The following is a 13,781-nucleotide window of genomic DNA, read 5'->3' as shown; positions in this document are numbered from 1 at the left end:
CAAAGTCTTAAAGAGACAGTCAAACACAGATGGTGTTTTACAATCGTTTTATGGAGAGGACTGTAAAAATAACCTTTGCATGGTAATTACACCCAAGGTGGCTGCAGGAATTACCACAGTTGCCAGTAAATACGTTGGACAGAGGGTAACTGAGAAAGGTTTCCTTACCCTCTGTAACCTGCTTTGTATGAGTGAGCGCTATTTCATCAATACCGTTTCAGCTAGTTTCGTTTTCCATTTGGTTTCTTTCTGCAGAATGTTCAAAGAACTGCTAGAGACCTCATCGTTGCACTTCACTTCTCCTGCTCCTTGTGAATATTAATCCACAATCCTTGGGAGTTATTTCTGTACAGTAAAAATTAATCCCACTTTTTTTTTTAAGCAGCAGAAGCATATCCCCCTAAATCTTAACGTAAAAGCCTGGAGAGGCAGACATTTCATGCAAATGTTCTCTCTGATCTCCCACCACTTTTCAGACTGACAATTTTTTTTTTAATATGGTCACACATACATTATTTTGGCAACACAGATGGAACTGGATCCTTTACAGAGCAATCTCCATGGAGCCTAGAGCTAAAGAACACAGTAACTGCTACAATGAGGTGAGACTGGCCAAGCAAAATTAGATTTTTTTTTTTTTTTTAGTAGGGTAACTTCTAGATACCACATCCTTTGAATTTCAAATTTTTGGGCACTGTGTTGGTAGTGGATAACAACAGCATTTCTTTATTGAAGATCAAAAACCTGAAAAAGACAAATGAGTCCCTACTTCTCATTAATAGGCAAAGGAAAAGCGGGGACTGTGAAGTAGTGGAAGATCCCCAGAATACTGAGGCAGGAGAGGATGCCCAGCACAGCAAGGGGCAAGGAGGGAAAACAGGCAGACACACACACAACAGTCCCGGAGCAACAGGGGGCATTTATAAACAAGAAGGATAGATGGAATGGGAGGAGGGCTGTAACATGGGAGGTTGCCAATGCCTCCAGACAATGGTGCGGACAGAACGGAGAGACCTGGGTGCGGGAGAAAAATCAAAATCACACATGGGTATGGATAAACAAGATGTCGTCTCTACAGTTTATATGCAAGAAGATACGTGAAGATAATATAGTAATGTCTCTACAGCATACTTCAAGTTACAATATTTCCTTCAGCTATTTACAGAAAGAATAAAGATAGTTTCTTTAATTGAATATTCAAAGTTTTTTGGAAAATGGCCACCATGTTATTGACTACCTTCAGAATACTCCAGACAGCACTGCGCGTGAGCACACAGAGCTGCTATGGGATACAGGTTACTTACTACGCAAACTAGCGCCAATCAGGAAGACAAAGTCAGAAGAGAATAGACGGAAAGGGCTGGGCAGGGTTATGGCAGAACTTGGAAGATGTGACTCAATGAGAGGGAGGAGAATTTGGAAAGCAAGATAAGCACAGGAAGGTGGCAAAGAGCAGAAAAAGCGCTGTTGAGCGGAAAGAGTAGGAACAATGCAAAAAAAGGGCTTGAGAATAAGCAAGGGAGTTAAACTCTCATAAACAAGCTCAGGAAGAAAACCACTATTTGTTTGTATTACATACAATAACTTGAAGATGAAACAGTCAACTAACAAGTTGCCTCCAACCACTATGAAACTCGGCGCTTATCTCTGGTTTTTGCCTTCCCTTAGGATCTCCTTCTCTGATACATGGGAACAGTAACCTGTTTATTGAGGAAGAACAGAAGTAAGCAGCAGCATGCCCAAGCGAAAATGACAGTCCCATGAATCAGAGAGGGGTTTGGATTGCTTTAAATAAGCCAGTGGTGGAAAAAGGGAGTTCTCCCAAGCAGTTTGATTTACTCTGTTTCAATGGGATTAAGCTATTAAATGAGAAAACAGGTTTGCAAGCTTTCTGAAAATATATTATTTGTTTCTTATAAATACTACAGAGGTCCTTCCTTTTGCTGGAATCTCTAAAGGAACCAAATCTGTGTTTTATTAGAGAGATGTCACCAGTTAGCCTGTCTTCTAAGTTGGGGGTGAGAGGGGAGGAATTTTGGTTGTAACTTTGTATTAGGCTCTAATCCTGCAATACAGATTCTGTTGCATTTTTGATGCAGACCCTTCATATACTCAAGATGGAGAAAAGTTGTGCACTGAAGACTGATGGGTTACATCCAAATTTCAAGCACTGGTAATCAGATAGGAGAACACAGGAAAAAAACTCTACAGATTCCTTGCAATGTTTATCTGAAACAACTTGTTTTCCTTCCCAAGTCATCTGATCATAAAAATAACAATTACAAAAGCATTCCTTCCAGATAATTTACTTCATGGACAAACTGGCAGCTAACTAAGTGAAGCACATAACATGCCTGTTCTCAAAAGTAATCAGAAACCAGCAGGTCAATAATGGAACATTTAGCAACTATGACTCTGAGGCCTTGACACATACCAGATGAAACAATTTTATTTGCCTCAGTCATTTGCTGTAGAAGAATTAGCGTCATTGTGATATATCATCAAAGGAATCGTTGTCTCCTGCTTTCTGTTCCATAACTGTTTTTCATAAATATTCTGAATTTATGTCCTATTCCTAAGTTAATTTGAGACACTGGCAGGTTGAAAGAATGCTCTTCCTCCTTGCAGAGAGTAAAACATGCTATTTTTAATCTTTATTTTGCTTTATATACTTATAATTGTGAAACTAACAATTGGCCATAGATTATGCATACAAAAATTATCCATCCATTTTTAAATTTCAGCCCCAGAATTGAAATACTGTTAACTACACCGGAGCTGTTCAGATCAGAGAGCAAAACTATTTGAAATTATCCCTGGTAGACACCTGAACTGCACCTTCAAAGTCAGAAGAGTTTGCTTAACTTCTGTTTGTATTTTTCCTAACCTCTTTGTACTCCAACTTGAGAGCGAAACTTTGTTAGGCTCATTTTCAGTGTACTTTGATCATAGGAATTTTTTGTACCACGGTTGAGTCACCGTATGTTCGTGATGTGATTATTTGTTTGCTTGAGGCTCCTCTCTTTTTGTCCAGAATCTCAACTGTCACTTGAACAGGTCAAATGGATATTTGCTCTGTGCTGCTTATTGTCTGACAATATCCTGCTGCATGTAAAGAAACTTAGTTCTACGCAATCCTTTTTCATTTGGTTTGCAATAGAGACAGGTTTGCTTCTAGTTAATTATTTCTAATCTAGCTGGACAACCTCAGAAAGAAAAATAAGAAAGCCTCCTGAGAGTTCAGTCATTCTTGTCCACATATCTAAGAATAGCATAAATATTTTACACTAAGAGACGTATTTGCAAATGCTGTGGTAAGCTGGCACATAGGGGTTTGTTGAGAGCTGCAAGGCACCTTTCCTCCATCCTCCAAGCGAAAAAGGTTCCAGCCTGTGACTAGCAAAGGAATTCTTTCTAAGAGCCAGCAGCTAGCAACACCCATTCCCCAACACCAAGTTTAGCTTGACAGGTGGCACTCACCAGAACCCAAGTCCTGTAATTGCTCATAGAGCAGAGTCCCTGCGAGTTACTTCTGTGAGGCTCCCGTTCAGCTGTATCCCAAATACAGTATCCCAAATTTATGAGCTTAGCATCAACCTAATCACAATATTAAATGAACTTATAAATGTATCTTGTCAGGTTTCTACTACAAGATCAAAACCAAAGCAACTCCTGTTCTAAGTTTAAGAGGCTTTCTCACCTACAGTTCTTAAGTAATGCCCCAGCCACTAAAACAAGGGTTTGGACTTTATAGGAGTATCTTATTCTCCAAATAGTACCCCCAAATCTGGACGACTTCCTTTGGCTTCAGCTTCGAAAGTACTTCTTCTACTTCCTCCTCCCTCTCAATGGCAGCAGGAAGCTTGCTAGGATTAGCTCAAGCTTTGATACAGCATTTCTTGGGACAGTACCCGTGTCTCGTCTTCCTGACAGGAAGTCTTTTGTATCGCAGTTTTAACGAGGCCTCCTCCACAAACAGCGTAGTGTACATTTTAAAACGCTCTCCTGACATTACACTGTTTCACATATTACACACCACAAAAGCATTGCTTGTGCAATAGTTCTGTTAAGATAATGAGCTTAAGTGTGTCATTTGCTTTACATATTATTAATATAGTTGTCGAGACTTGGTAGTAGACCAAGTAGTCAGCTCCTGCTGTTTGCTGTCAAATTTAGGGGTTTGCTGTGTAACAAATACCATTCCTTAAAGCAGATGCCATCATAACTGAACCCAGATTATAGAGTACTAACATCATGACACTCTGATTTCCGTTCCTGTTTTCATGCATCCAATCACTCTTGGCTTTTTATACTACCATGGCAGAGAACAATATTCTGGAAATTATTTTCAATGCCTGCTGAGCCTTTTTTTCTTAGATGTCCTAATTTCAGGTCCTTAAGAAGGTTGTATTTATGAAATCCATAATATTTCACAGGAAAATCAGATTGATGAAATTATTCTGCATTGAATCTCTGAATGCTAGTGTATGTGCTTGAATGCAATTTCTCAACAGCCTTCATATTTTACAGCTGAAAAACCTTAAGACTGTTTAATCATTAGGATGTCCCACAGACCCTTTGGAGGGAATTCACTATCTTTAAGAAAAGGGTTTCCAAGCTATCTTACATATTTTGGGCAATGTCTGTGGGTTTATTCTTTCTTTCAGAATTCTCTAATGAATATAGAAGATCAAAATTTAGAGAAATATTCCAGACAAGGATAGGAATTATTCCCAGTGGTATATTTTTATTCTGGATTCAAGAGTTTGAGGCAAAGGCACTTTTTCTATTTCCCTTGAAGATAATTTCATAGTCTATCAGCTCCATTAAAACATATTTTGGATTTCTGTCTGAAGTCTAGTTTCCTTAATCTCATCCCAATGTTTCTAGTTCTGTTTCCTTGCACCATGGTGAGTAATTAGTCCCCAACTCCCATAGGCAGTTATACTGTCACTTAGTGACTGTTTTGCCTATGTTCTACATCTGTAGACCCATTTAGTTTTTCTTTACAAACCTCTTCAACCCTGCAATCATTTTTGCTGATGCTCTTGAGCATCTCCTTAGCTGTATTCCTTCACCGAAATGTGTTCCAGGTGTTGTCTCATCAGATTAGATAAAGATCACCTCCTGATTCAAATCCCGTGAGTACAGCATTGCTGTTTGGTTTTGATAATGTATTGCATTTCAAATTCAGACATATATTTTTGTCTGCTACCACCCCTTTAATCATTCCTACTTGTCTCTTTCAGTTAAAGAAAAAAAAAATCACATTAAAGAATTCCAAGTGACTTTCAGTTGAAGAAAAAAATATACAACAGTGTAAGTAACAGACATCAATGCAACATAGCACATCATCTTCCCAGCCTAAGATTAAACCTGCTCTCAAAGGGTAAACCCTTAACTAATGTCAACTGTGATAGGCCCTATTGAAGATATCTTCTGACAAAAATAGCTGAGAATCTGTCCCCTCATTACTACTGCCCATTATGGGATATTTGGGTTTCCTCTGACAATCAAATGAATTTTAAACATGAAACAAAGCAGAATATGTAATAAGTATTGAATACATATTGAAAAGCTCCGTCTGGTACTTTGGATTTTCAAACCTGGTCATCAAAGTTTCAACTCTAAGTCTCCAGCTTTCAGATCTGAGCCTTTAAATCCCTTTATTTTTTCTCTTTCACATTTATCACATTAAGATCTTTTTTCCTCTCTATATTCTTTACTGGTTTAAAAAAAAAAAAACTGCACAAACATTTTGAGCACTGCAGAGTTAAGAAAAACGAGTGGATTATGTTTTATCTACAGTCAGAAGTTCAAACTAAATCAAGGCCGGAGTTTCTGAAAGGTCCCTTCACCTGGAACTTCCTCACCATCTCCTCCTCATCTTCCAAAGGCTGCTGAAAACTTGCTGTGGATTATTGAGGCCAGCACATTTAAAACAATTTTTCTCATGATTTATGTGCTATATTTTGCCTTAGCTCTGCTAGAGGGAATAGCTGATTTTTCTGGGCACTGTGCCCAGATGATGTTTAATTTTGTCTACAGATTGTACAGTTTCCCAGATACTATACCAGAGATGAGCATTTTATAAGTTAATAAAACAATAAATAAAATAAAATCTGTTCTCATGTCTCCACGTAATAACTGGAACCTTAAAAGCCTTGCCCTGTTTTATAGAAGCTTCTCTTTGTTACAGGCAGTGACTAAAAATATATCAAATTATTTTGAAGTGATAAAAAATAAGGTAAATAATTTATAGGATCTCCACAGAAACACTTCAAATTTAACCTTAAATTTCTTAAACAAATAGCTAAAATAAAGTTCCACTATTGAATGCATTATGTATTAGTTATATTAAGAAGGAATCAGTTTGGATTCTGCTACTATATTTCACATAATTATTCTATTTTTAGAATAAAAAGAGGAAGAAAAACTTACTGTGTATTCTGATTTCCAATTGTCCATTTGTAAAAAAAAGAATGATGAGGGAAAAGAAAAAAAAAAGAAATGTGAAATAAAACAATGATGCAAGATCCTTACAGTAAACATACATTAATAATAAAAAAAAAAATTGTGTCAGATAATCTGCTGATTTATATTTGACTAACGTCTATGGAACAATAAAGGGTACAAGTCAGCACAGAATCTAAGCACCTGACGTTTTCTTTGCAAGGAAGAAACTGCATAGATACAACACTCCAGTTTTTACCTATCCATAGTCTATAATCTTTATTTCCCGATATCAGTCAATATAAGATGGAAAAATATATGCAGTTCAACAGGAGTTGTTAAAGTAACTTGGCATCTGTGGTTCAATATGTAACTTGGAGCTTCTGAAGATAAGCTAACTATCCAAAAAGTACAAGTCAGTAATCATTTCTGCTTTATTCCTTACCTGTGATTGTATAAGGATAATAATTCCAAGCCTTCTCTGTAACATAAAATATTTTGGGAACAACTGCTCTAGCCCAGCTAGGCAGTTTGCTGGAAATAAAAAGAAAATATAAAATTAGAATAAGTTATGACTTATGAGTACGGAAGTATCTTCTCTTCTACAAAACATGCTCGTACTTTGACAGGTATTTCACAGGATACAGCAATACCTAGACTTCACAACAGTATTTTCATCTCATGACTATGCATTCTGTCTCAGCTTTCTCCACAAGCATATATGAAACCAAGTCTGTTTGCTCCCCTCTCGAAGCGAACAACATGGTGCCACTGTAATAAACTCCGATCAGATTTAAATTGATGTTGCAGATTTCAAGAATTTATGGCCTCAAACCTTTGGTCACGGATGAACTCAGCAGGTTAGACCATACAAGGTGTATCTGTGTCACAGTGTTCTTAACCACAGGGAGGCACTCTCTAACAAGAGGTCATGAGTAAAGATGTGATTTCAGTCCACTTTGATCCCAACCCCATTATTTCTTCTTAGAGACTATTTCTTCTTCCTCCATATTCTCTGCCGGCACACAAACCCTTACGTTCAACTCACCGAGCGCGCAGTTTTTCCCACGCTACCAACACCAACTCTTGAGTAGGAAGCTTTTATATTAAAATTAACAAATCACTCAAAACACCTCTGTGAGGCTGGTGGGTAGCATTAGTCCCATTTTGCTGATGGGAAAAGTAAATCACAAAAGTGAAGAGAATTAATGGAACTGGTGTCATAGCTCAGAGCTCAATCTGTCGAGAGAACTTACCAATGCGGTGGTACAACAGCAGTAGAGTAAGAAATGAAAGATGTGGATACAGCATATGGAAAGATCGCTAGAGGGTAATTAAATAATACTATGGAAGAGTGGGAGCATTTTCTTTACCATGGATCTCGGTCCTCTCATTTCCAGAACTCTGGTCATTCAGGGTACCAAAGAAGTGATGAACAAACATACATTTTAAAAAGAAGGCAAGTTCATGAGAATTCATCTTTCAACCCTTTCTTAATGACATCAATTATAATCACGGAAGCTGCCAGTAACGAAGATGCAGTACTAGTTGCTCAAAGGAAGGCAGACCTTTGGAGACCACAAACATCACCCTACTTCAGAGAGACAGTTAAAATTGTGTTAGTCTGGCGATGTGTCAAGCAGATCACCCAGCCTAAGACTGGATCTTTACTGAACTAAAGTAGATGCTTTCAAACCTCAGTTTTCCAAGTGTAAATGTTTGAAACAGTTATGTTTAGGTAACTGGGTGAAGAAAGTAAATTAACTTCCCATATTTGTAAATTTCTGAGGAAAATTCAGAGTTTGGATCATTAAGGAGTATTTAACTACGATCTAGCTACACATAAATATTGTATTTGTCCAGAGGCAAAATGCAGATGTTAGTACATTATCTAAAGATTCAAAGTCAAGTGCACTGACTTTTGCTCTTTGATGACATTGCTCAAAACCAGATTCTTTTCTTTACTTAAACCTTTCTTGTGTAGTCTTTTAAGCAGCATTTTACATACTGCATAATAGACTTCACTGTAGCAGATCTTGTTTTGTCAGCCTCTGTCAGTGTCTTTTTATGACTACCTCTCTGCTCCCACCCTTACCCCTGCTAAATTTTACTCTGATGCCTAAAAAATAAATACCAGAGGATGCAGACTTTCAGCTTCTGAAAACAATGCTCCAGCAGGAGAGAAGCAGCAGTAAACAATTCTGAACATAACTAAGGCTTACACTAACACTAGAAAATTTTGCTAGTAATGTATTTGTTAACATACAGCTGCTCATTTTGCACATTTTTGGTTATTGTTGTTTTTAGCATATTTGCCTGTCTACCTATCTTTGCCGGTACAGCACATCTCCAAAACAAATAGTAATTTTATGAGCAAAACACAGATTATACTCAGAGTTTCCAGCAAGTTATGGTCATTGACACACATGAATTGCTCCAAGGGTCCATTCAGAGAAAGAAAATCCAGTATTTCTATTTTAGCAGCACAGGTATCTATGCATCACATTTTTTTTTTTTTTTAATTTCTTCCTTCCACAGATGAAGTTCAGTCTTTCAGTACATAGGGAGGAAGTGTTTCTTAAAGGCATTCCAGCTGAAACCACTGGTAAGCAAGAAGATCCTCTGCAAGAATTAAAGTTTTATCAGGCAAGAAAAGATAAATGAAAATAATGCACAAATCTTTCCAAGAAACCATCACTGAATATATAAGCTCAATTTTCTTCAGGAGAGATCAGTCCAGAGCAAAATAAAGTGAAGCAAAGCTAGCAAGTTTATTAGGGCGGTGGACCCTGGAAGATGAACAGATGAGGGAGAGAACTGTGCTGGTCTAAGGAGTCCTGTTCCTCAAGGAAGGCAGGCAGAGGAGAAGTTTTCAGCACATCTTGTATGGCAGCATGTCTCCTTGGGTGAAGTCTTCCAGAGAGATCCTGGCCTCCCAGCAAAATCCATAGTTGCCTGAAAACCTGCTGATCCTTTCCACAAAACTTTAATAGTACTGCAATATCTGGTGGTATTGTGACACAAAACCCAGATTCAAATAGCAAATCTGGTGATGGATTATCAAGGAGTATTCATAATTATCATTAAACTCAGTGAGCCTGACTTCAAACATCCACCATAGCTTTAGGTAAACTTCCCAAGTTGTTGTAGGCACACAGATACCCTTTGTCAATGTCGGTACCCGTCTTTGGGTGAGAGATCCTTTGTTCCATTGCCTGCATGCACTACAAGAAACTACATGCTTCCCAAGAATGCCTTGTACATGCTTTCTAGGACACAGTCCTTGCGGCTGTTCTGAATTACCCTAAAGTGGTAATTCTGAATATACTCTTCAGTGCTTAAAGCCTTATCTCTTTTTAACATGAAGGAAAGAAATATCCAGAAACATTAAAAAACCCCACAACTTCTGGGAGCTCTACAACAGAAACACATTTATTGATTTTTCCCAAGTCCTGTATCTAGCCTGCGAGAGAACAGAGTTACTCTCACAATAATATTAAATGTTGGCAAGACATATATTATTGGACTCGTGTGTGTGTGCGCAGCATTACTGGCGATTCAATTTAGCCTGAGTTAAGGTTAGATATGTCAGGATTGCAGTGGAGGAGTAACTTGCAATGTAGAAGCAATAGCTATAGTGTTTCTTTGCCCACTATGAAATGCTGCAGAGCATAAGCTTAAAAAATGAAACAGGGAGGCACAGGGGAATAGAAGAACTTCAGAAAAGCAGTGATATTCAATTAGATCAGCAGTAGTAAAAACAGGAACAGATTGAGCAATATATTTCATAGGACACAAATATATATATATTTGAACATCTCTGGCCTTTGAGTGTCAGGCTGAGGCATTGATCCTCAGCAGTATAATTGCACCGTAGGAAGAGACATGTATTTCGCTTTAAGAAATGATGGAACTTCGGGGAAACAAAAGCAATTTTTCCATCATGTCTCTAAGCCTATTATTTTGGTGCAGAAGGTCATCACTGTACAAGCCTCCTGGTCATTCACAATGTCAATTAACTTTGCTGAGGCAAATCTCTTGTCACCAAAAATGGGATACTGGCTTTGTGACGTTATTATGAGGTGAGAAACCCTTAAATCATTTTAGTGGTTTGGGTTTTTTTGGGGGGGGCAGGGTGTTTGTTGGTTTTGGGTTTTAGTGTTTTGGTTCTCCCCCCCAGTTTTGGAAAACAGAATGACAATTAGTTAAGTGTAAAAGAAAACAAAAGTTCTGATTTTCAGTACATCCTTAACTTCAAGTTCTAATTCTTTCTCTTAGAAAAGATACTCTAGAAGAAATGACAACTAATCCCTCTATTTCAAGCCACTGATCTATCTCACCTTCCTTCTTCTTGCGGCTACCAGGAAGCGGCATGCATTCATGGGAACACGTTCTACCTGAAACAGAAAGGCTATTGCCTGGAAGGGATCTTCCTTGCAAATTTTTATTACAGCCCATGCTGAGAGAAACAGTTTTATTGCACTCGCCTGTTGAGATAGACGCGTTTTTCTGTTAGCTGACCATTGCCATGGTTTGGGTCTTCATAGGGTTCATTCTGCACCACTTCCACACCTTCACCTCGGTCACTCTGCTCATGGCTATGCTTGCTTATCATGTACAGCTGTCCAATTCTGTACTGCAAAGCAAAAATCAAGAACAATGTATTAGCTTTATGCAATACACGTGTATTCAAAAGCCAATGTCATACAATGATATAGCGGTATGTGCAAATAAAAGGTAGTTCAAGGGTGAAAACCAGTATTTTGCAGCTTCATTTAGACCTATGAGTCGGGGTCCTCCCATTACCTTATTAAGTCCAAGGCATCACTTGCAGAAAAAAATAATAAAAACTGTGTGTATACAGATGTAAAGAATCAGGCCAGTCCTTTGTTTTTAGACCGTATTTGTAAGTATGTAAGTTAAGCACAAATAAACAACTGATCTACTGCTCCCACATGCTGACATGCAAGGGGATTTTAAACAGCAGGTGAGCTCTAAAAATTCTATGGGACACAGGATTCTCCTGTCATGCCAACACGATGCCGAATAATGAAGCCCTGCAAAAAGACTCAGGAGAACTATTGCTGATTCACAGAAATAGGAGCGCCAGCTCTTAAGAAAAAACCCATATAGACTCTAAGTCCTTTGAAAAAGAAGTTTGAGACAAACGATTTGGCAATATTGTTAAAATGAATTTAAGCAGTTAAATGATCCTTTTTCTATAGGCTCTCAAGTTGCTTAGGAAGCCAAAGCCCAGAAGGGTTGACCCAACATTGCTATCACAGAAAAATAAATTATTGTACTGGCAATTGATTTTTTTCTCAATATGTCTGCATCTGCACCAGGGCTTTTGCCTCCAGAGAAATACAACAAAATCTACATCCCTGAACCTCCATTAGCAAAGATTTTAGAGTAAAATTGTACTTTCCCATACATCTTTCTGGTCTGAGATTTTATTCTCACTTAAGTCCTTTTCACATTCTTCAACATACGATGGTTCTTACAACAAACTGTTTTTGGATCTATCCAGTTTCCGCCATTTGGATCCCTCTCTCCCCCAAAGTAATTTATGTAGGCATATACATGCTAGTCACTTCAATCACATCAATCACTTCAAATACAAAGAACAACCTGTTAATTTAGAGAATGGCTGAGCTACTACACAAGCTGCCAAGTACTAGCTCAGCATAAGCAAACAAAAGCATAGTGACAGTCTGACCTCAGAAAACTCTACGAGATTCTTGTGGTTATTACATATTATAAACAGCAATCCTATCACAGACTTTAAAAAGGCCAAAAAGCCCAAATCAAAAGAGCAATTAGCTGGGGAAAAAAACCCAAACCATCACAGACCTTATTAGCAACTGCCAACAAGAGTCTTACTAAACAAAATGATAAGGAGTAGGATCACAGAGGGCTCCCTACAGAAGTTCTTTAAATTCCACATAACCCCATCTCATTCCCCTGCAGCAGGCAGGCCTCAAGGAGGTAAAAAATTTAGAACTTGCATCTTGCAGGATCATTCGCTTAGGGGACAGGGATCTCCCTTCTCCTAGCGCTGAATGGACACCTCCTACTTCCTTGCCAGCCATACACTACAACAGTGAAGCAAATGATTTGCATCAAAAAAGTGCCTTTCAGCTGATAATTCCAAAGTACTAAGAATGCCTCAAGTTTATAAAAAGGTTCTTTAAGGGCAAAGGGGGGGGGGATGAGATACCTTGGATCTATTTTCTTTTCCTCTAATCTAATTAGGTAATTTCAGTAGATTTTTTTTCCCCCATTACCTTTCTTCAAATATCTCCTCACAGTGAAGAACCCACTCTTGAAATTGTTGGAACTAGTGAAAAAGAGGACGGGGGTGGGGGGTGGGGAGAGCAGAAAAAATACAGTTGTCATAAAACCAGCAAGTGTCATACGGGTCAGGTCAAGTAATTGTGACAATGTGACCCTTATAACATTTGGAAAAAAAAATAAAAATCAGTAAATCTCTGCATGAGTGCTGGCTATGCAACTTAGAGGTGCCTGGAAATTTCAGTGTTATGCACATAATGTTTCTTCCTCTCCTTTCTCCTCTTAATTGGTAAGAATTGATGGCCTCTTTTTTTTTTTTTTAATTAGAATGATCATTCTTTCTCTTTATACCCTGTATAACTTTGGAGAATCTACTCTCACCACATAGAAACGTCCCTAAGACATTCAGTAAAATGATAACTAGAATAACGCTCTTTAAACAATTTGATGCTGGCGCTATCTCCTGCCTATATATTCAGCTTTCTCATCTCTGGTATCTCTTTCACACAAAATGTCCCGATTTAAGAGATAAGCCCTAAAATTATTTCTCTTGCTAATCCAGTTATCTACCTTAGTCTCTACCGAATCCTTTTCTTCTCTGTCTCATCATATTTGAACATTTTGTCCTAATCTTCAAGGCTCTGAAGAGCTGCAGTCCTCACACATACCTTTTAACTAGTGCCATGAAAAATTGTCTTCTCTTTTTCACTAACAATAAATGAATGCACTGGTACACAGGCAAGGCGAAGTCTGTGGACAGAGGTAGTATATTTTATTTAATCAACTAGTACAGTTGGAAAAAAGAGAACTTTCAGGCACATGAAGCTGTTCTTCAGGGCTAAAATCAAAGCAACATACTTCAAAGCTGAATGGAGGTTGAGAAAAAAATGCTTCGTCTTTAATTAGATATGTATCAATTAGACCACCTGAGAGTAAAGATGTTTGCTGCCTGTGGAGTGATAAGGATGTTAGAAAAGAGGAGAGGTGATAAGGTGCTTATCTTCTAATGGAAAGAAAGAGATCTGTAATTTATA

At 38.1% G+C, this 13,781-nt stretch overlaps 1 protein-coding gene across 2 annotated transcripts in view; it reads right to left on the bottom strand.

Annotated features, from left to right (window-relative positions):
- The window catches only part of PITPNC1 (phosphatidylinositol transfer protein, cytoplasmic 1), an 88,659-nt gene that overhangs the window by 37,959 nt on the left and 36,919 nt on the right, over nt 1–13,781 (bottom strand). For both annotated transcript variants that reach the window (XM_009323673.1, XM_009323672.1), the window contains exons 2-4: nt 10,941–11,089; nt 6,899–6,987; nt 6,442–6,449 (exon numbers count right to left, since the gene is read on the bottom strand). In XM_009323673.1, the coding sequence (XP_009321948.1) occupies nt 6,442–6,449; nt 6,899–6,987; nt 10,941–11,089 (246 nt within the window). The remainder of the gene's footprint in view (nt 1–6,441; nt 6,450–6,898; nt 6,988–10,940; nt 11,090–13,781) is intronic.

Source organism: Pygoscelis adeliae, unplaced genomic scaffold, assembly GCF_000699105.1.
Source record: "Pygoscelis adeliae isolate BGI_AS28 unplaced genomic scaffold, ASM69910v1 Scaffold75, whole genome shotgun sequence".
Lineage (NCBI taxonomy): Eukaryota > Metazoa > Chordata > Aves > Sphenisciformes > Spheniscidae > Pygoscelis > Pygoscelis adeliae.
The sequence above is the reverse complement of the archived record's forward strand: the minus strand, read 5'-3'. Positions and strand labels throughout refer to the sequence as shown.